Source organism: Castanea sativa, chromosome 11 (assembly GCF_040712315.1).
Source record: "Castanea sativa cultivar Marrone di Chiusa Pesio chromosome 11, ASM4071231v1".
NCBI lineage: Eukaryota > Viridiplantae > Streptophyta > Magnoliopsida > Fagales > Fagaceae > Castanea > Castanea sativa.
The window spans coordinates 34,346,201-34,368,840 of NC_134023.1; the positions used below are offsets into that span (position 1 = coordinate 34,346,201).

The 22,640-nt window shown below is 36.1% G+C and overlaps 1 protein-coding gene across 1 annotated transcript; it reads right to left on the reverse strand.

Moving 5' to 3' along the window:
* Positions 1–7,702: 7,702 nt before the first annotated feature.
* Positions 7,703–13,972, reverse strand: LOC142614440 (COP9 signalosome complex subunit 8-like). Its single transcript, XM_075786958.1, has 5 exons — positions 13,761–13,972; positions 13,598–13,677; positions 12,974–13,155; positions 8,905–9,012; positions 7,703–8,002 (listed from the first exon to the last, which is right to left on the reverse strand). The coding sequence occupies exons 1-5, from the start codon at positions 13,842–13,844 to the stop codon at positions 7,863–7,865; spliced, it is 594 nt and encodes a 197-aa protein (XP_075643073.1). The 5' UTR covers positions 13,845–13,972; the 3' UTR covers positions 7,703–7,862.
* Between the last annotated feature and the right edge of the window lie 8,668 nt (positions 13,973–22,640).

A 22,640-nucleotide genomic window follows, 5' to 3' on the forward strand; every position in this document is an offset into this window, starting at 1 on the left:
AGCTAAGTGAGTTTGACATTCGGTATCAACCACGAGCGGCTGTGAAGGGACAGGTATTAGCAGATTTCGTCGCTGAGTTCACCATCATAAAAGACTAGGAGGCAGAGGAGACTCCCTTATGGAAAATCTATACGGACGGATCGTCCAATAGACATGTTGGAGGGGTTGGAGTGGTACTCCACACCTCGGAAGGAGATAAGATCGAATGCATGATCCGTCTGGATTTCTCTACCACCAATAACGAGGCGGAATACGAAGCCTTAATAGCAGGACTGAACCTCTCGATAGTTGCAGGAGCTAAGAGTATGATCATATACTCCGATTCTCAAGTTGTGATCAGTCAGGTTAATGGGAGCTACGAGTGAAAGAATGAGAGAATGAAGAGGTATCTCGAGGAAGTAAAGGGTTGAGCAAACAATCTCCAGATCAAGTTGGTTCAAATCCCAAGAGAAGAGAACCAAGATGCCGACCAACTCGCAAAAGCAGCTTCAGTAGAACCTATGATCATCCCCGGCCAGGTATTATCCTTCGTCCAACTATCATCAATATTAGATGGCACTAGCATGCAGGAGGTAAGTAGTGAGCATTGTTGGATGGTTTCGATAACGGCGTATCTCAAGGATTGCAAACTGCCAGACAACAAAGAGGTCGCAAGAAAGTTGAAGGTTAAAGTTGTCCAGTTCATTTTAATTAAGCATGTCCTATACAAAAGAGGATTCTCCCGACCGTATCTAAGATGCCTCGACCACGACGAAGCAGACTACGTCATGAGGGAGGTCCATGAAGGAGTTTACGGAAACCATTCTGGATCAAGGTCTTTAGTGCACAAGCTACTCCTTGCAGGATACTACTGGCCAACAATGCAGAAGGATGCCCACACATACGTCAGGGCCTGTGACAAGTGCCAACGATTTGGCAATCTCATAAGGCAACCAATGGAAGAACTCACCCTTATGACGGCTCCATGGTCATTCGCACAATGGGGATTAGACATCATGGGCTCGTTCCCAACAGCAGTGAGGCAGTTGAAGTTCTTAGTAGTTGGCATTGATTACTTCACCAAATGGGTGGAAGCAGAGGCTTTGGCCATTATCACGGAGAAGAAAATCCGAAGTTTTGTATGGAGGAATATTATTTGCAGGTATGGTATTCCGAGGGTACTGGTTTCAGACAACGGAAAACAATTCGACAACGACGCATTCAGAGACTTTTGTTCCCAGCTTGGGATCAAGAATCACTACTCGTCACCTACCCACCCGCAGGCCAATGGACAGGTTGAAGTCACGAACCGGTCCTTGCTCAAGATTATCAAGGCCCGGCTCACCAAGCGTTTTATAGGCGTACAGGACAACGGCGAGAACACCGACAGGGGAAACGCCGTTTCGATTGGCATATGGTAGTGAGGCCGTTATACCGACAGAAGTGGGGCTAACAAGTTACAGGGTGGAAAGCTACGACGAGAACAAAAATGACAAAGCCATGCATTTGCAGCTCGATCCTATGGACGAAGTCAGGGCTACAGCGGAGCAGAGACTAGCGCGATACCAGGACTTGATGGCAAAGCATTACAACTCCAAGGTCAGGCACAGGGACTTCCAGGTGGGAGATCTGGTCTTAAGAAGGGTACTCGGCGCTACAAAAGATGCCTCCCAAGGAAAGATAGGAGCTAACTGGGAAGGACTGTACAAGATCATTTCATGACATAAGAATGGAACGTACTACTTAGAGACACTAGACGGAAAAAAGCTGAGTCATCCATGGAACACAGAGCACCTGAAGAAATACTACCAGTAGACGAAGGACAAAGACAACATCAACATCTACCTTCTCATTTCTAGTTTATCTTTTAGTTTTTATTTCGTACAAGTACTTTTAAAGCCAAAAGGCGTTTTTCTTATTTTTTTTATGAACAATATTCTACCAATCCATTATAATAAGAGGAGTTTATTCAGAGCATATGGAATATATTTTGCTCAAAATCTACCAAGTCCACACAGTGGATGGATCATCCAAGAAGGATGAAAATTTACAGTCCACACAGTGGACGGATCATCCAAGAAGGATGAAAATCTAACAAGTCCACACAATGGACGGATCATCCGAGAAGGATGAAAATCTACAAAGTCCACACAGTGGACGGATCATCCAAGAATGATGAAAATCTAACAAGTCCACATAGTGGACAGATCATCCGAGAAGGATGAAAGTTTAACAAGTCCACACAGTGGACGAATCATCTGAGAAGGATGAAAATCTACAGTCCACATAGTGGACGGATCATCCAAGAAGGATGAAAATCTAACAAGTCCACATAGTGGACGGATCATCCAAGAAGGATGAAAATCTAACAAGTCCACACAGTGGACGGATCATCCAAGAATGATGAAAATCTACAGTCCACACACTGGACGGATCATCCAAGAAGGATGAAAATTTATCAAGTCCACACAGTGGACGGAACATCCAAGAAGGATGAAAGTCTACAATGTCCATGATGTGGACAGATCATCCAAGGAAAGATAAAAATTTATCAAGTCCATACAATGGACGGCTCATCCAAGAGGGATAAAAACCTACCAAGTCCATGATTTGGAAGGGTCATCCCAAGAGGGATGAAAACCTACCGAGTCCACGCAATGGACAGGTCATCCTCTCAAGGACGAAATGTACAAGTCCACAAAACGGACGGATCATCCTCTCAAGGATGAATATGTGAGTCCAAAAAGTGGACAGATCATCCTCTCAAGGATTAAATGTATTAGTCAAATTGTGAGGCGGATAGATCTCACAAGTGAACGATAACTCAATCGTACATATAAGTCCACATTTGGATGGACCCTTGCGACTTGATTAGAATACCTATTGCACGAGCCATAAATTCAGAAATGCACGTCGGATAAGAGCCATTCAAGAATACAAGCAAATGGATAAAAACAAGCAAATAAGCTAGTTAAACCCTATAAGAGGGATTATGTCCACAAACAAAATACGACGGTTAAAAGCTATCCTTAACATCCTAAAAAAAAAAAAAACTACTGCTGCTGGTGGGGAGTGCTTTCAAGCTTCTATTCGTTATCTAGTTGATGGACGATATCATCTACAGACTTTTCTTGATTTTGAGCAGGAGTTTGGCCTTTGTCCACAAGAGGAGCATTAACAGCAAATAAGTCTTCTGTACTCTCTGAATGGACGGAATGGGCGAACGTCTGCCCTTGGACGTCTATAGAGACGTGGGACAAATCTAGATCTGGATACGAGGCCTTAACCTGACGGAGGGCATCATCAAATCCTTCAGCAAAGGAGCTCCCAAGTTTTGCTATAAGAAGGTCGGAGTCATGATACTCCCGTATTGCCTCCTCTTTGGCTTCACGAAGCTGATTCTTGGCGTCCGTAACCTCCTTTTCTTTATCCTTTAAGATTTGTGTCAGCTGCTTTGTCTACTTCTCTAGCTCTCCTCTGACCTGCTCAGAGCAGGTAAGCTTTTTCTCCATGTTGATCTTCCAGGCCTTCAAATCATGAAGCTCGTCTTCCATCAACTTATTCTTCTTCTTAAGACGGTCCAAGGTTGTCTCATGATTCAGACAACGACCCATCAGCCCCTTTATCATCCACATGGCCTGAAAACAAAGTCAATATGAATATGGCAAAAATGATGAATAAGGAAGGACGGGTGTAAAATACCTGAGCAATGGTAAAAAGACCCGTCTCTCCCATCACCTCTGTAGCATGGTTACCAAGATCCTCATAGTCGTCAACAGTCATGATGGATGAGAGTTTTTCCAAGGCATACTCAGAAGCTTCTCACAGGAGGACGGGTGACCCGTCCCCTTGATCTGTTAACTGGCCTCTTGTTTTTTCTTAGCTACTTGCTGTTTGATAAAGGCTCTTCTTTTAGCATCGTCCATTTCTACAAAGAAAAGACGGATGTGCAGCATTAGAAAAGTATGAACAAAAGAAATTAAAAGAATTTAATGACGGGTTTACATTTGCGAACTCTAGTATCTTAATGACGGGCAGCTAAAGTAGGTTTGAGACCTTCACAATACCAGTAAAGTGTGTCGAGGGTAACTAATTTAGCCCACGTCCTCTCTTCGAGCTTGGTCTTATTAAAAATCCTCTCCAAAAAGCTCCACTGCTCCAGTGAAACTTGCGGACGGTCTCGAGCTGCAAAAGAACACGTTTAGAGTAACTTACAAAAAATAAAAGCAAGGTTTGAGCATACACGGGAATACTAAACTAAGTGCATACCCGACGGAGGCATTATGCCTCATGTTGTGTCGGCGGGCATATATTTGTTATCACCTGGACGACACATCCACTCGTCCCCTTCCATGAAAAAATACCTACTCTTCTAGTCCCTATTAGAGTCGGGTGTATCACGCACGAGCCTCAACAACGGGCTCCTAGCCACGAAACTATACATACCCTTTGACTTTGTAATCTCACTGGGACAGTAACAGTGAAAGAATTCTTCCACCGTCAGCCTTCGTGCACCGTCAAACATGGCCCCGTACAAGACCTCCATGCCTATGAAAACCCTCCAGGTGTTTGGGGAGATTTGTGCAACGGATAAACCAAGATACTGAAGGAGTCAACGGTGGAGAGAGCTTAGAGGAAATCTGAGCCCTGCCTTTAGCATTTGCTCATAAACCCCAACACCTTCAACACCCTTATAGTAACATTTCTCGGATTTATAAGGGAGACAAAGACGGATGTTGTCAGGAATTTGGTACTTGGCCCTAATAGTTTTGAAATGAGATTCCTTGACTGAGGACCTAAAGTCATTGACCGTCCACAGGGGTAGCATTACGAACTCCCTAAAGCCGTCAGGACCAATTATAGATTGGACGGGGGGATCAACGCCATCTAGGCCATCACTTGAAGCCTCCTTTGAACTATCCGACTCCAAACCTTCGTCATCTAAGGAAGGGGAAGTAGCGAACGGATTCCTTTCTTCGCTTGAAGCGTCAAGGTCTTTTTGACCTAACGGGAATCCTTCATCGTAGCCCGCCCCGTCACGGACAAACGAATGATTACTCGACGCACTAGACATTACCTAAATGTGACGGTAAAACCTAAAACACTGACGGATCTACAGAAAGTGCGGGGATTTGAAAAAGAAAAAGTTCAATGAAAGGAGTACATACTGGATTGAAATCAAGCAATATGAGACAACGGATAGATTAGCAGGACGGTACAAGCGCGTAAAGTAAATGACAATGGCGCTCCGATTGCAAAATTTTTATAAGAAGTTGAGAATGAAGGAAGAGAAGGCAAGCTTTTATAGAGCAAAGGGCACAGAATACGAAAGGACGCCTCACTTAGGGTGAATAGCTAATAGATGAAAGCCACGTGTCCCTTATCATAAATAACCCTAGCCAGCCTGTCATGATAGGTTACCATGAGAAAGGAAGACTGTCACTCCATGGGTCCGTCTAGTTTGTAGTGACGGACTCAAGGAGTGAGAGGGCAACTGAAGAGGATAAAATAGGAGACGGATCGCTTCTTGAAACATGACAGTACAGTATTGACATGTGGATAGTCGACGGGTCGATGTTACAAGGACACATAGTGGACGGTTGTAACATCTGGCCTCCATTTGTGTTAATTAGGCTTTAAAGATTCCTAACTGAAATCAACTTGCATCTCACGATAAGTCTGATATGGCTTTGCTTGATCTCCACGCAAACGTGAATAAGGAAAGTTCTTGCGGCACGCATTTAACCATAATCAAAATACTCCTATAAGGAAAAGAACTCTATAAGGTATGCAGAATCGAAGAGGCGTTATCCTAAAAGGAAAGGGCTTCCTGGCCAAGGCATGGATGTTAACCCTATACTAATATAAATACCCCAAAACCCTCATAAATCAAAGTATGCATTATTGACTCAACTCTAGCACTTTAGGGTTGTGAAAAGTTCTAACTTGACCTTCGGAGGGTTTTTGGCCGGCACCACACCGGTGCTCTCTGTTAGGTCTTCGCTTTTCGTTTTGTAGGTGTTGTTTCGATTTGGGAGTGCGTGTAGCTTATTAGTGATTTTTCGGCATCATCACATATCAAAAAAGAAGAAGAAGAAGAAGAAGAAGAATATCAAGTTTTTAGTTCTAGGAAAAAGAGGTTTCGATCCATTAATTTATGATTTGTACCACTCCACCAAGCCTATATATGTTCTTGTAAAGTAATTAATTTCTGACTCCTCCTACTCCTCACTCTCTTAGAATGTAAACTAACTTGGAATTGTGTTATTTAAACATCAGAGTAAAATTATTATACTTTTTGAACTCATCCTTATGTTTATAATATGTTCCTTTTTTTTGTGTTGGTAAAGAGCAATACCCAACTCTTTTTCTTTTTTTTTTGGTTGAATGCATTAGTTTATATTGTTTGTTCTGCTTTCCAAATGTTGAAAAACCCACTTCTATTTACACCAAAAAATAAAGGTATTCGGCTTGTTAATTGCAGTTACACTTGTTGCAATTAAGGGATCACATGGGCCAGTTGGTGGCAGAGAATATATGCTTACCAAATTTTAGCCTAGCCAGTGCTCAAACTACTAAAGAAGTAATCTTATTGCTAAAAGCTCTCGTGGCAAATAATATTATAGTGAATCTAGTCATGAAAATTTTATCGCAACTTTACCAACTTCTTAACTATGGATATTTGATTGATTTATCAAGACATTAAATAACTACTCAAACCATAATGTTTTGATGATAAAATGAACCAGTTTACTTGGGAGTTGCAAACAACTCAAGTTTGAACCGTTAAGATGACAATCAAACTCATTCATACCCTAAAATAAGTAAATAACCAAGCTCGAGTTAAACTCAAGTTAAAAAACGAAGCTCAACAAAGTCAAGTTAAACTCTATGTGCGTGAACTCTAAATGTGATTATATAAGAATTTTTAAAATAAATAAATAAATAAATAATGCATTACTATTTCTTGTTTTAAAAAAATAATATTGAAGTTTTAATGAATGAATTAGTAAATTCTTAGTGTAGAATTTGATCATTAATATTCACTAAGAAAGGAAAATTTTTGATTTATTACATAAAACTGGTATTAAGTTAGTTACTTTTAAAAATAAATACATAAATCTTCATTAAGTTAGTTTAATTAACAGAAATTAATAAACCGACTTGAACAACAACAACAACAACAACAAAAAGGAAAAAAGAAAAAGAAAAAGAAAAAGTTGAGCCTCAATTCTAAATTTTTAGCTCAGGCTCTATAACAAAATAAATGAATCAAACTTGAAAATTCTAGTTCTTGGCTTATTTATAAATCTACTCATCGCTCAGTTGGTGCAAAGACTAGGCAAAGTTTACTTCCAATTATTTAGGTTTCAACTCATCATCAGGAACTCAAAATGTTGACTGTTTAATGATAATAGTGATAAATAAGTTAGCTTTATCTATTTAATTGAGTTTTTCTTGTTTTGTCTCCATCCGTGGTGTTCATGTTCATCGCATTTGGTAAAGACTTTTTTCAATTCTGCACAATGGGGAAAATAGAGAGAGGAATTTAGAAATTATATTCTAGAACAGTTTTCTCCACATTTTAGCTAACATTAAATGGTTTGACACTCTTTATTATGAAATTTGACCAATTTTTGCTTTTCTTTGGCAACAAAGCTGGAAAAGCAAATTGTATAGGTCATAAAATATTTCTTCATCATACTCAAGTAACAACAGTAAATCCAATGAAAAATGCTTTTCACTTCCAATAATTTCACCGAGATAAATATTACGAGTAGTTTCAAGTATGTGATGGCATATAGCATACACGACAATGCTGAACCGAAAGGCAATCTCCTAAGCAAAAGACATTCATAGCTCATACATTCTCCAAAACTCGATTAATGCTCAAGGTGGAAGACATATTCTGTCAACCGCTGCAATTTAGTAGCATCTAGTTTTTGCTCTGTCACAATAGTCTGCTTCTTCACAGTAAGCATTCGAGAAGCAGGGTCCACAACCCAACCTTGCTGCAGGACATCTGCATATGCCAGCCAACCAAGAGTCCATTAGCAATGAAAATCAAGCCAATTCAACTTGTCAAAAAGCCTATGGAACTGCGAGCAATGTGCCTGCATCAGGAAATCCTAGCCAACAATAATTTAACAATAGTTGCATGGGAACTACTGAAAAATTAAGCATTGCACAACCGATGGCATTACATCTAGGTGACTAACTATTTTTCTACTACAAGATTTTAACTTAAAAATTTTCTTCTGCAGAACCATAATGAATGTCCACAGATCATAACAATAGCATCAGAAGCAACATAATTTTGCAGGCCACGTTTGGATTTATATATCAACAGTCACTATCTTTGAACAATCATGGAACCTCATTCTTCTCTAATCGCTGCCTTCACGTGAATGGTCCAGCGTAAGTTCTCAGGAATTAGGATTGGCTATTTTTTTTTATAAATTTTTTGATAGTTAATTAGGATAGGCTAATTAGGCAGTGCTGACAGTTTTTTCTACTGAGCAACAGCAAAGATAGGACCTAAACTACAACCAACAAGATGCGCATTATCAGCCAACATGCTATGAGGCCCAGCAAGACAATGCAAGACCTTTAGAAAAGGTCTTAAAAATCTTTTGTATGGAATTAAGCAACACAGGAACCTAACAAAATTTTAAATAGAGGGGGACCACCATCACAAGTGTACGAAGTCATTGATATATTTGAGGTTCTGGTAGTACAAGTCCCCTTTGGATAGTTATTTATCTTTGTAATTTCTAATTGTGCAGCTCACAACAATAAGATCACAATCTGGAAGATAGACATGCTTAAATCAGAAAGGAATATAGTAAAGGAAAGACATTCATACATTGAATTAAGAAGGCAGCAATATCCGTTTAAGTCAAACTTGGAAAATACAATACTTACAATTAGTGGCATCATCCTCACTCATTCCTAGAAAGAGAGCAGTGTCTTGGATGCTTATTGTAGAATAAGCAGAAAGCAGCAGGTGAAACATCCTCTTTGTGTAAAGCTCTGCAAGAGGTTCAGAAGACTGTTACTAATAAGTAGGTGATCCCAAGTGTCATGGTGCCAATCAACTTAAAGAAGGTCATCATCAAAAAACATGGAATATAACTATAGTACACTCAAGAAAATTTAATACATACAACATGCCCATTTTTGTGCCCGTTGATTTTTCAATTGTAGAAATAATTGTACAAGCCAATGAGATGTAGCTCAAATGGCATCTACCCTCGTAAGAGTCAAGTGGGGGTGAGGAAATGGGTTTAAGACCCACCAAGTTTTTTGTAACAAAAGATGAAAACAATTGTGCAAAAAAATACCCATAAAATCTTCATATAAATCAATTTCAAAACAACAGCAACAATAACAAAAAAATCCAATCCCAAAACTTTTGAAATAAATTAATTTCAAACTACAAGGTAAATAAAATTTGAAAAAGTAAAATATACTATCCTCATTCTAATTCTATTTCAAAGAACTGCCCTAGGCTGCGTTTGTTTCACATGATTTCAATTTTCGGAAACTGTTTTACACCTTTGTGTGTGTTTGGGCACCCACGGAAAAACGGTCAACGGAAAATCAGCAACCCATTGACCGTAAAATAACCCAGCCAAAGCGTAAAATCATTTCCGTTTTGATTTTACCTTCAATCATTTTCCAGAAACCACACCCAGAAGAGAGAGACTGAGACTGAGCTCAAGCACACGCCACCTGAAACTCATCCTCACCAGTCAGCTCGCCGTCCTCGTCCCCTCCACGCGATGGTGAGTGCTCTGTTCCTCTTCCTTCCTTTTAGTTGCTTGCGTAAACCCATCTGTTCAAACCCACCATCGCTGGAAGTCCCCTCCATCTTCATCGAGCAATGCCCAAACCACAAGGCGTCGTCTAAACTCCCCTCCAGCTTCGCAGTCCCCTCCATTTTTTCTTGTTCAAACTCAACCCGATTTGATTGCATCCTACCACACCCATCCCTAAAACCCAGAAAACCCATTCCTCAAACCCACTCCGACGAACCCACCACTCCGCGAGATCGAACCCACCACTCCGCGAGATCGAACTCAGTCCCCTCCAGATCAAACCCAATCGCACCGGTCTCTCTTCCTTCTTCTCTCAATTTGACCGGATTTGATGAATTTTTTTGTTGGGTTTTGTTTGTTTTGTGTTTATCTATTGAGAAATGATGTTATATATTTGTTTGGAAGCTAAGAAAATGTGAGCAACAAGTAGAAAATGTGTTTTCTATAGTATTTTCAAGAACACAACCAAACACCAAAAAATATTTTTCAAAGTATTTTTTAAAATGCAACCAAACACTAGAAAATATTTTCCTTTCCCGAAAATATTTTCACCTGAAATTATTTTCCACTCAGAAAATATTTTACACTAAAACAAACGCAGCCTTAATATTTGAAAATTATAAAATTCCTTATTACAATAAACAATCATCATTCAAGTATGAATCTCAATGTTTCAGGTTGACCAAAGAAGTAATAATTCTATATACCTTAGATAGTGATTTGAAAATGAAAACGTATTTACAGAATTAAATAGAATCCATTATATGGCTTAGCTGATTAAATTTATGTCAAACCTCAAACTCAAGACCAAAAGATCATATCATTTACCCACCTAACAACTTATCAAAAATAAATAAAAATCATTTACCCACTTAACCACAAAACTATAAGGTCAGGCATACAATTAACAACATATGGACGGAAGCACAAAATTACAACTTTTTATATGTATAAACGCAAACTTGAGCCGAACTTAAGGGATGTAACATGTAGTAGTTCCTTTTAATTATCCTACACCAATCTTTTTAAGGCTTTAGATCTCATTTCAATGATAAATTCACAATTTTAAAACAAATAAAAGATGATTAATTATGAGGACAGGAACTACTTGGTGTATTATAAACAAAAATGATGATTATATCAAATTTGCTAAAAGTTTTTATAATGTTGAAGAGTCCTGAGAGCTCTGATACTTACAATTTTTATCCAATCCAACCATGCTTATTTTATTGGCAAGTAACACAAGTGTCCAGTGTGTTTTAAACCCACATCACCTTCCACCCACACTTGTGAGAGGAGAAAGCTCCATTTGGATGGAGAATTCTCTCATTTGGTATAGAAGAGAAGGGAAGGGAGGAAGCCAGACCCCAATGTTTTATTCACCCAACCTTGGGATGAAAACTAGGTGGGGAATGGGGAGATTAAATATGATTACTATTTTACTCATCTCTCTCAATGCCCATCATTAAACCCCCCCCCCCCCCACTCCCCCTGCCCCCCGTTTTTCTCTTTTTATCTCTCAAATTTTGCTGTGAATCACAGAATATGGACTTTAGAAGCAAAAGTCCTCTCTCCCACACTGCATGGCCATTGACCAAATCGTATCACTTTGAAAACTCCAACTTATCCAGATCTTTCTGATGGACCATGGATCATAGCCAATGAGGCCCCCTTTTCACGATATGTCAATTTAAGCCCCCCCTCCATCTTTCATCTCTTCTTAAACACAACATTAGCCACCCAACCATACACCTATCCCAAATTTATGGATCCATGAATTAGCTTTGATTACTTTTGGATACTCCAATACGAGCCAAATCACCATCCTCCCAAACCCCATTTTTTATTCAATTAAAAATTTTGAAATTGCTACTGAATAGGTCCCAAAAGATTACAATGAAAGAGAAGGAACAAACAAATAGATCTAAGTTGAGACGATTTGCCTCACAAAACAAGAGCCCCCTTACTAACTTCATTTAAGCCTAATGGAATCTTGCCACAAGGGTTGTTTTGATCCCACCATTAAAAACCAAAAGAGAAAAAAGGGGAAACCATCCTACAATTTTCTTTTATAAATAAATAATTTTACTGGAATACAACGGCATATATGAAATAGACAAGAAGGAAAACACAGGTCAGTTCTTAAAATATAGGAGTTCAGTGAACTACAACAAAAACTCAAAAAAGCAAGAGAATTTGCCAAACAGAAATAAAATGCTCTCAGCAAACTGCAATTCGAGCCTCACCGCTGATGTTTCACAGCCCTAAAAAATCTGAGCATTTCGTTCTCTCCAAATATGATAACAAATAAAGGAATAGCTTTCCAGATTTTGCCATTACGCTAACCATCTCCGCCAGCAAACCAAAAAAAATCAATCACCCTTAGAGACATAGTCAAAAGATCGTATAATTTTCTTCTTTGAAGATGAAAGAGCAAGTTCCAAAAATGCTTCGTCCTTTAATCTTTTTCCTTGTTCTAATTTTTTAGAAATGCTTGATTTTTGTAATTTAAGTGTTTGATGTACTGTTATCCATGTACACCCCTAGTGTACCTAGATCTTTGATTAATTCAATTCCGTTATTTATCAAAAAAAAAAAAAAAAGAAAAAAAAAAAAAGAAAGAAAGAAAGAGCAAGTTTCAGTACCATAGAAACTCACCAAGGAGTTTACTAAGAAGTTGAGTATTATGGAGCTGGTGAGCTACATATTTAAGTAGGTTGAGTAGCCAATAATGCTACCAAGATTTTATTTAATATATATATATATATATATGAAAAAAGAAAAAGGCATTGACCATGGATGCCACGAATTTGAGGGTTAATCTAAACTGATAGGTTGAAAATAGGTTATTCTTCAACCTATTAGTGAGGCTATAAGCTTGCAAGTTGCAACTTCCATTGAAGAATAATATAGATAGAATATATGATGCCTTGAGGTGCTTTCAGCAAGAACACCTAGCAAAGTGTTAATTGAGATTCTAGCACCTAATAGGAGTTAAACCTAATCTTAACTCTTTAATACTGATACATTTTTTTATTGGTAAATCACACATGCGCCCAATGGGTTTTGATCCCATGACACATCAATACATTCAAAAACAAACAAACAAACAAGCATGTAAATGCCAAATATTAGTAATATGGTATTGTGTAAGATGTAGTTTTAAAACTTGCCTGAGAATGCAGCAACAAGACACTGAACTTCCTGACTCCAATCAAACCCACGGAAAGCCTCATGCACGCCACCGTAATCTCTCACCCATAGCTTCTGACCGATTTTCCAGACCGCAACCACTTCTGGCTGACTCTCCTTAATTGCAGAAGGTATCGATTTCCACAGAAACCGAGCACTGTTACTGAAATATACCAATCAAAGGATGAAACTCTAAATCCCACTTCACAGACCAACAACAACACAAAAAACAAAAACCCATTGATGCAAAACAGGGCTTACACGAAACCCCAATTAGGAAAACCAAAAAAGCATGATATGAAAGAACAAAACTTAATAATACAGTTCTTAAGTGCAGTAGCTTAGGTTCTCCAAATAAACCAAAAAAACATGGTTGCATTGGCCAACAAATTATAAAAAGTGTTAATTTTTTTCTAAATCCAATCCAAATATGTGTTTGAATTTAATTGGGGAACTAAATGTACTACACCAACGCAACTGTATCTAAGTTTTACCCAATATTATAACAACAAAAGCAAAAACAAAAAACATGAAAAACATCAACTAGTGGGTGCATCATGAAACAAAGTATTGTGGGTTTCAACAAAAAGAAAAAAGAATCATACATATCATCAACGTAAATGTGGGCAAGAAGATGAATAGAGTAGGGCCAATCGTCCTCATAAGCAACGCCCTCAGCAGCGGCCTGTTCAAACAAACACTATCAACTCAATTACAAAATTACTATTATGTAAACGAAAAATTAGAAGAAGAAGAAGAAGAAATTGCCTGAAGCAAGAGGTTGTCACAGATATCAGCGATGTTTTGATACGATTTAGAAGCCAAAGCCTCTGTGAGGGGACTAAAATCCATGCCTGGAATTTTTTTAGAACTTCATCAACCTATTTGAGTTCCCAACTCGGCAGGTATATACAATACTATTGATTAGTATGAGTATTTTTTAAAGCCCACTGATTGGGCTTTGCTTCCAAGGGCTGGGTAGGTCATTGGATTTTTTTGGACTGTCATATAGTATTGGGTTGAAATAAAAAAAATTCCGAATCAGTTTACCTATAATTTTTGGACTAGTTACACATTCCTCTCTTTAAGTTTGCACCGAATCAGTTTACCTATAATTTTTGGACTAGTTACACATTCCTCTCTTTAAGTTTGCAAGAATGACGCTCTACTTCAAACTTTAAAAGGAAAAAAACTTCTATTTTAAAAATTGAACTGGAGCGATTGGTTCAATTGGAAATCGAACCCTAAACCAGTGTAGTAGAAAACTGATAAACTAGTCAAAATCGATAAAAACTGAGAACTAGACCCAATTTTGGTTCTTTAACCGTTTCAAATTTTATTACTATGAAAAACATTCATCTCCATTGAGGCTTTAAGAATATAACACTCCTCTTTATGTTTATATTACTAATATAATATTTTTTTTACCAAAGTTTAACCATGTTTTGTAAAAACAAAACTGATAAATCTATAATATAAACGCAAAATTTATCAAACATCAAAAGACTTGCAATGGTAAATTTCTCCACAACCAGTTGAAAAAAAAAAGTTTAAACATTTTAAAATACTCTTTAATTAAAAAGTTAAACAATAGATTTTAATTCTAAATGCAAGGTTAATTTTGGAAACCTACCTTTAAGCAAAGGGCATTTTAGAGCATTCACATTAGTCTTTGTAAAATAGAAAAGCTCCACAATTTTCCCAACAAGCCACCAAAACCTCCCATGTCAATTTATGTATAATTGTGTAAAATCCATCCACAACTACAATAAACATGTAACACACTCTAAAACCTTGCCTTTCCTAGAACAAGAAGCTCTCAAACTCAACAAAAACGTTAAACTTTAGAAATTATCTTTCTATAGGTTTAGATTGCTTGTCTTTTATATATTTGTTGATACTATATTTTGTTCGCCGTATTTTTATAGGCAAAAATCTCAATTTTGACTTTAACAATGCTGAAAATTTTATCTTACACAATGATGTCTCGGGATGTCAAACAAAACATAACGTGTCCCAATTGGATGTTGAATTTAATGGTTTAAAGTTAAAATAACCAAAATGCCCTTTGACGATTGAACTTTGGCTAAGTTCACTGAAGGTCAAACAATGTTGAAATTACCAACACACTCTAAAACCTTGCCTTTCCTAGAGCAAGAAGCTCTCTAACTCAACAAAAACGTTGAACTTGAGAAATTATCTTTCTACAGGTTTATATTGCTTGTCTTTCATATATTTGTTGATGCAATATTTTGTGCACCTTAGTTTTACAAGCAAAAATCTCAATATTTTCAATTTTGATTTTAACAATGTTGAAAATTGTATCTTACACGATGAGGTCTTGGAGATATTAAAAAAAAAAAACATAATTTGTCCCAATTAGATGTTGAATTTAATGGTTTAAAGTTAAAATGACCAAAATGTCCTTTAAAAATTGAACTTTGGCTAAGTTCATAGAAGGTAAAACAATGTTTGAATTTTCACCTAATCACCAAATTTCATCATTTTACACCAAAATTCAAATTTCCAAACAATTGTTTGGCTCTTCACACTTCTCATGAATTTTTTTTACTAGAGAGCGAGTAAAAGGGGCAGTACGGAAGACTTATCCGCTCCACAAAGTTGAGCTTTTTAGTTTGCTCCCTACGTGGTCAGCCTTCTTACTTATTTGCCTTACTTGGACCATTGAAAACATGTTGGAAAAAATTTAACTTGTGACAATAGTTTTCGTTTTTTTTTTTTTTTTAACTTTAATTGTCAACTTTTTTTTTACTTGACTTTCCAAAAACGTCTATGAGATTAATTTCTTTCATCGTGGTATATTATCATATATAGTAGAGATGAGTTCAAGTTACAACTTTTGTAAACCATTGATTACTATTAAATCTAAGAGTCAAAAAACACTTATAGTAGTGTTATTATTGCTACCTAAAAATTAATAATTTAGGCATTGTTAGAGTACGTTTTTTTCACCTAATATTATTTGTATAACACTTATTTATTTTTCAAACGTTACAAACAAATTATTGGGCATACCTAAATATTTTTGGCTATTACTATACTGTCCCACAACCGTTCTTCCTTCCATCACAAAATTAGGCTACAAATGTAAAACACTATAAGACCCAATATTTTTAAAGCCTAAATTATTTATTGAGCAAGTTATAATCTCATTCTTTCAAAAGCCCAAGAATTTTTATGCTTAGCAATATTTGAGAAAAAACCCATGATTCAAATACACGGCAAAACAATTTTACCTATGAAATTCAAGTCCATAATTAAAGCTTATGATTCAAATTCATGACAATACTATTTTATTAATGGGATTCAACCCCATAACCAAAGCCCGTGATTCAAATTCATGGTAATACTATTTTATCAATGGGATTCAACCCCATAATCAAAACCCATGATTCAAACTCATGACAAATTATTTATCAAAAACCCAATTTTCATTGGCAACATCAAAAGACCAGTTCTCACTGGCAATATCAAAAAGCCCAATTTTCATTGGCAACATCAAAAACCCAATTCTTGTTGGTAACATTAAAAAAAGAAAAAACCTATTTTTCACTACCAATATCAAAAGCCTAATTTATGTTGGCACTATTTTATCAAAAGCCCAAGATTATTAACGCTTGACAAAAAAATATTATGTTATAATTATTTCATTTAAGAGATGAACAATGTTTCCTAAACATTACTATGGCAAAAACCATGGCAATCATTTTATAAAAGCTCGTGGAAAGTTATCTTGACGATTATGATATTCATCTCATATTATAAACCTATGAAACGTGTGGTCATTATTTACATCACAGTATCCATAATATTTATCTTCAAAGCTCATGGTAATTTTTCAATCCCACAAGCTCACCATTTAAATTATGATGTGATTACTAGAAATCATGAACATTACTTATGATATGGAATTCATCATTTTCAAAAATAGTAATATTATTTACAAAGGCATTTTGAAACTTATCCTATTATTTCAAAATTGCCCAAAGACCCATTACAAATATCTATGAAAACCCCAAATATTTACTAATAATAAAAGTCCATGAGGGATGAAAACTCATGGCAACATGTGTTGTTGATGTCCACAGCCCAGCCCTAAAGGACCAACCCACATGAGCAAGCCCAATCTAAAGGACTCCAGCAAGAGTTAGACTAAAAATAGACAATCAACTCTTGTTCATCCTTGACCAAGGTATAGCTAGAGGCCTTTACAATAGAACCAAGTCTTTGATGATGAACTAAGGACTGTCCTATCAACTTTCTGTCACCCTCTACCTGACGTGAACAGTGCCCAAGGATTGTGATATCAGCTATGATGGAACTTCATCATTTTCTTCAAAGACTATATCTCCAGTGGAAGGAGAGCTGAAACCAAGTTATCCAAATCTCAACAAATCAATGCTATAAATGTCAAAATCATTCAAGACATGATTCATGTGCCAAGCCCATGAATCCTAAAGGGAAAAATTTGGGAACATGTGGTTTGGAGGGCAAAAAGGGATCTCCAGCAGAACCCTTTGAAATGGGCTTAAACTTTGAATCCTCCTTCTTGGGGTCCAAATCTCAGTTACAGCACTACGATTCCTTCTTGATATTTGCCTTAATCCTACTGGTTAAACTCAGCTTCAAAAAATCTTGACATTTAATGCAAAACACCCCAAAAACCCACCATGTGTCATATTACCCAAAGAAGCAAAGCAACCCCAAAAGCAAATCTACCACTTCTGGTCCAATCCTAGGATGATTAAGCCTGATGTTCTACCCCCTGATCAGTCCTACATTTTTGGACTTTTGCTAATTAATACCCCCTAAACACCACTATAAAAGGGTAAGCACACCAAAATCTTAGTTTAATACTTGTTGCACTGAGTTGGAATCTCTCTCTCTCTCTCTCTCTCTCTCTCTCCCTTCACATCATGCCAATTAAGAGGGCGTTTGGATCCCACGTCTGCGTCCCATGTCCGCGTTTTGCTTCCTTTTTTTTTTTTTTTTTTTTTAAACCCAGCCGCAAGATTTGACTATTCAGCCATGAACAGTGCACAAATGCACTGTTCATGGGTCCCACAAATTTCACTTTTCAGCAACTTTTTCATTAAAAATGGGTCCCACAGTACTATTCACACATTTAAAATTTATTTTGCTACAGTGTTTTCAGTTTTCAGTTTTCAGTTTCAGCAAAATAAGTTCTATCCAAACGGACTCTAACCCCTTTCTTTTTCCCATTGAACCTTTAATTTTTACTTTTTTATTTTACTATTGAAGGATAGAATGTATTTGTAATAATGGAATTCTTCCCTCATATTGATATAATGATGGCTGAAGGTACAATAAATTCTCCTGACCAAGACACACAAGGACCCCCTGAAGTAAACATTTTCTTAAATTTATTTAATAATTGACTGCTTTTATTTCACCCTACCACTGGAGAATTTATTTTTCTTGCACTATCAAAACAGGACAACTAATGTATTAATTAAGTATTGTGAAGTATTTTTATTGATTGTTATTTTGTCAAGTGCAGCCTTTATTTCTTGCTTGGATAGGCTTATCACCATACCGAAAGCCTTTGGGCATCATCTCAAGAGCCCATCGTTGAGTTTCAGCTTGGCTTCCCAATATTTTATCCAGAGGCATCAATTTCCCCCTCAACAGGCATTAACTCTTCTTATTAGAAAAAAAAAACTACAACATTAACTTTTTTTTTTCTTCCATATCATCATCTACTTCCTCTTGTCTTTCCTTTTGCACTATACTTTCAAGCCTCCACCATTCATAAAATTCTCAAGATTAAATTGTAAATACAAGCTATCTTTATTTTGTTTTAATAAACATAATTACCATTTTGTGAACTCATTTATTATGGAGGGAGTATTGTTTTGCCATTACTTTTTTTTTTTTTTTTGAGAATCGTTTTGCCATTACTTAACCATAGTATATGGTTTGAAAAAAGGAGAAATTTTTTTTTCCATCCATGTTTTGGCAGTACCTTGAATCAAATTTGTCATGAGGGTTTTAGAAATACTTAGCCTCAACAATCATTCTCTAAAACAATTGTGACTTTGGCCATATACTTCTAAAATTTTCCAGTACCTCAAGACAAAATATTGTTAAGAAATCAATGGTGATAGCCTAAAAGTACATAGTGCAAGAAGAAAGATGTGAGAGAGGATGAAAGGAAGAAGATGATGACGTGGAAGACATGGAGAGTTAATGCTGTAGTTTTTTTTCCCCTTTAATAAGAAGAATTAATGTCTAAATCACTAATTTTTAGGGAGTAATAATGACATTACTATAAGCGTTTTTTGACCTTTAAATCTAATAGTAATCAATGGTCCAAAAAAGGTGTAACTCTTGTGAAGTTACATTAGGTGTAACTTGAACCTTCTATATATTATATTAAAGTTGAAGCACAACTAGAATTCCAATGAAATCCAAATTACTTTATAATCTTTGTCTTCTGCGTTATGTATCCAATTTAATTTTCTTAATGAAAGTTGAAATGACTACCTCACTCACCTAAATAAGATCACCTCAACATCACTATTGTTGAAATGTTTCCATGTGTTAGCACAAGTTACAACCTGGTAAATAATAATTTTGACGACAATGAGATATGAATATGGGAGTTTTGACTTATGTCATTGTCTTATGCTTTGGCATAATGACGTGTATCATCATTACTTGCGTCATCTTGTTGTTGAAATCTAACTTTTATAATATACTATTTTTTTTTATATGAGATAAGAATTTCACTCTAACCTAATATGCTCCGGATGTTCCCAAGAACACCCTGACTTGAATTTTTTTATTTTTTTATAATAATTAAATTTTTTTTATTTGTTTACCCTTAAAAAATAGGAACACCCTCAATCAAAATTAGAAACACCCTCAAATTAAAAATATATAAATATTTGTTCTACTTTCAAGCAAAAAAAAGTCCAAAAAAAAATTTCAACTAAAATCTGAAAAAAAAAATTGTAACAGAGCAAAACAACGGACGGCAAGCCCAACAGATTACAGAGGAAGCAAACCCACGGATTTTCAAAAAAAAAAAAAACCCCCAATACAAATCACAAACCTCAAATCAGTAAATCAGTAGTTCAGTACATCAGAAATCACTAAAGCTTTTCTCCAAAAAAAAAAAGAAAAAGAAATCACTACAGCTAAAGCAAACCTAAAAAGTAAAAACAGAGCAACATCGCCTCCCCTTAGAAGTTAGATCAGTCCAGTCGCAAGCGACAGTCCAGACTTCAGAGCACATCATCGCCACTCATCGCATCGGAGATTAGTCCAGTTCCAGTCGCAGTCTAGAGCACATCATCGCTCATTGGAGATCGCTCGTACATCGCGTTGCACATCGTCGTCGTCGCACAGGTATTTCTCTCTCTTTTTCTCTCTTAGTCTCTCAGTCTCTCTCTCTCTTTCTCTCTCTCTCAATTCTGAAATGAAATGAATGAGTTATGAGTCTGTCTATCTCTCTCTCTTTATTAACTTTATCTAAACTATGATTAGCTAAAGCACTCAGTAAAGCTTTAACTTTATTAATTTTTTGACTTTTTGAATTTGGCATTTTGGAATTATCTTATGATTCTTATCCATTGGTTCGTGTGTGTTGGTGTTGGTGTTGGTGTTGGTGAGATATTAATTGTCTAATGTTATTGTGATTTGTGAAATTGTGATTGTGAAATTTTCTGATTGACAGCTAGCTCTTGTGATTGGGAGCATTAGGCAGGCTTGTCTGTTAAGTGGGGGTGGGGGGTGGATAGGCTGATGGGCACATGGGGCCGGGTGATTGGGTAAAGCAGTGTAATGTGCACATGACTAGCTCTTTTAGTATAATGTGCAACTAATAAATAATAATTTAATTAATCAATAATTAATTGGGAAAACAACTAATAAACAATAATTAATAATTTAATTAACCAAGACATTATAAAAGACAAACAAATTAAATTATGTTAGGCTAAACAACAATTAATAATTTTATAATTAATGAAACAGTAATATAACAAATTATAATTTATAAAAGACAAACAAATTAATGAAATAACTAAACAATAATAATTAATAATTTTATTAATATTTCAAATGAACTTATAGTTTATTGTTTATTTTTTTGCTAGAATTATAAACAAATATTTAATAAGAAAACCACGTACCCAAGATTCATCTCCTGTGCAAGATTCATCTTCATCTTCTAAGCGAGTTCGTGTTGACTTTAACTTAAAAAATCTTCCTTCAGATCTTGAGCTACAAGAAAAGATATCATCTTATCATCATAAGAATTATGATGAAATAAGAAGATATTATTTAACAAAAGGCCCTTGTCAACCTGTTGAAGATTACCCAACATCATATTTTTCTAGAAAGCCTCGTCGATTTAGATCCGAATCGTATGTAAATAGAAATTGTTTGGAATATAGTATAAACAAGGATGCAACATTTTGTTTTTATTGCTACCTATTTGGGCAAGATGTTGGTAAGCAAGGAAGATGTGAGACTTTTGTAATGAAGGGATTCAAACTTTGGAATTAACTTGTGAAGTTAGATTCCCATGTTGGAGGAGTTAATAGTGCTCGTAACCAAGCTGTCAAGAAGAGTGAAGATCTAGTGAAGGAAAAGCAACACATTCAAAAGTGTTTTGGTTAAGCAATCAAATCAAGATAAAATTGAATATCGAGTTCAATTAAATACAATAGTTGATTGCATAAGATTCCTTTTATGTCAGGGATTAACTTTTCGTAGTCACGATGAATTTCAAGGTTTAAATGATAAAGGAAATTTTCTTGAGTTTACAATTTTTGGGGAATCATAATGAATCTATCAATGAAGTGTTGCAAAAAGCTTCCAAAAATTGCAAGCTTACCCACCATGATATTCAAAAAGACATTGTGAATGCAATTGTACATGAAACATCCAAAGCCATCATCAAGGATCTTGACAATGAGTTCTTTTCAATATTAGTTGATGAATCACGTGATATCTCAGTAAAAGAGCAAATGGCCCTCGTTCTTCGTTATGTGAACAAAAAATGAATTATTATATAACGGTTCCTTGGAAATGTACATGTAGCAAGTATCACCGCTTTGTCACTCAAATATGCTATTGAATGTTTACTTTGTAAACATAATTTGAGTTTATCGAAACTATGTGGACAAGGTTATGACGGAGCTAGTAATATGCAAGGTGATATCAATGGTCTCAAAACTTTAATTTTGAAAGAGAATAAGTCAGCATTTTATGTCCATTGTTTTGCTCATCAACTTCAATTGACACTTATTACTGTTGCTAAAAATCACATTAATATTGCCAAATTTTTTTATGTGGTTAGTAATTTAGTCATTGTTGTTGGAGGCTTTTGTAAGAGACGAGATGCTCTTCGAGATGCACAATTTGCAAAAATTAAAAAAGATTTAGAGAATGGTGTACGTAGAAGTGGGCAAGGTTTGAATCAAGAGATAAATCTTAAACGTCCTGGTGATACACATTAGGGATCATATTATGGGACTATTCCTAACTTGATTTTGATGTTCTCTGTTGTTATTGATGTACTTGAGATTATTGAAGAAGATAACCTCTCTTACCAAAAAGTTGAAACTCGATCTATTATGAAGTCAATTTTATTTT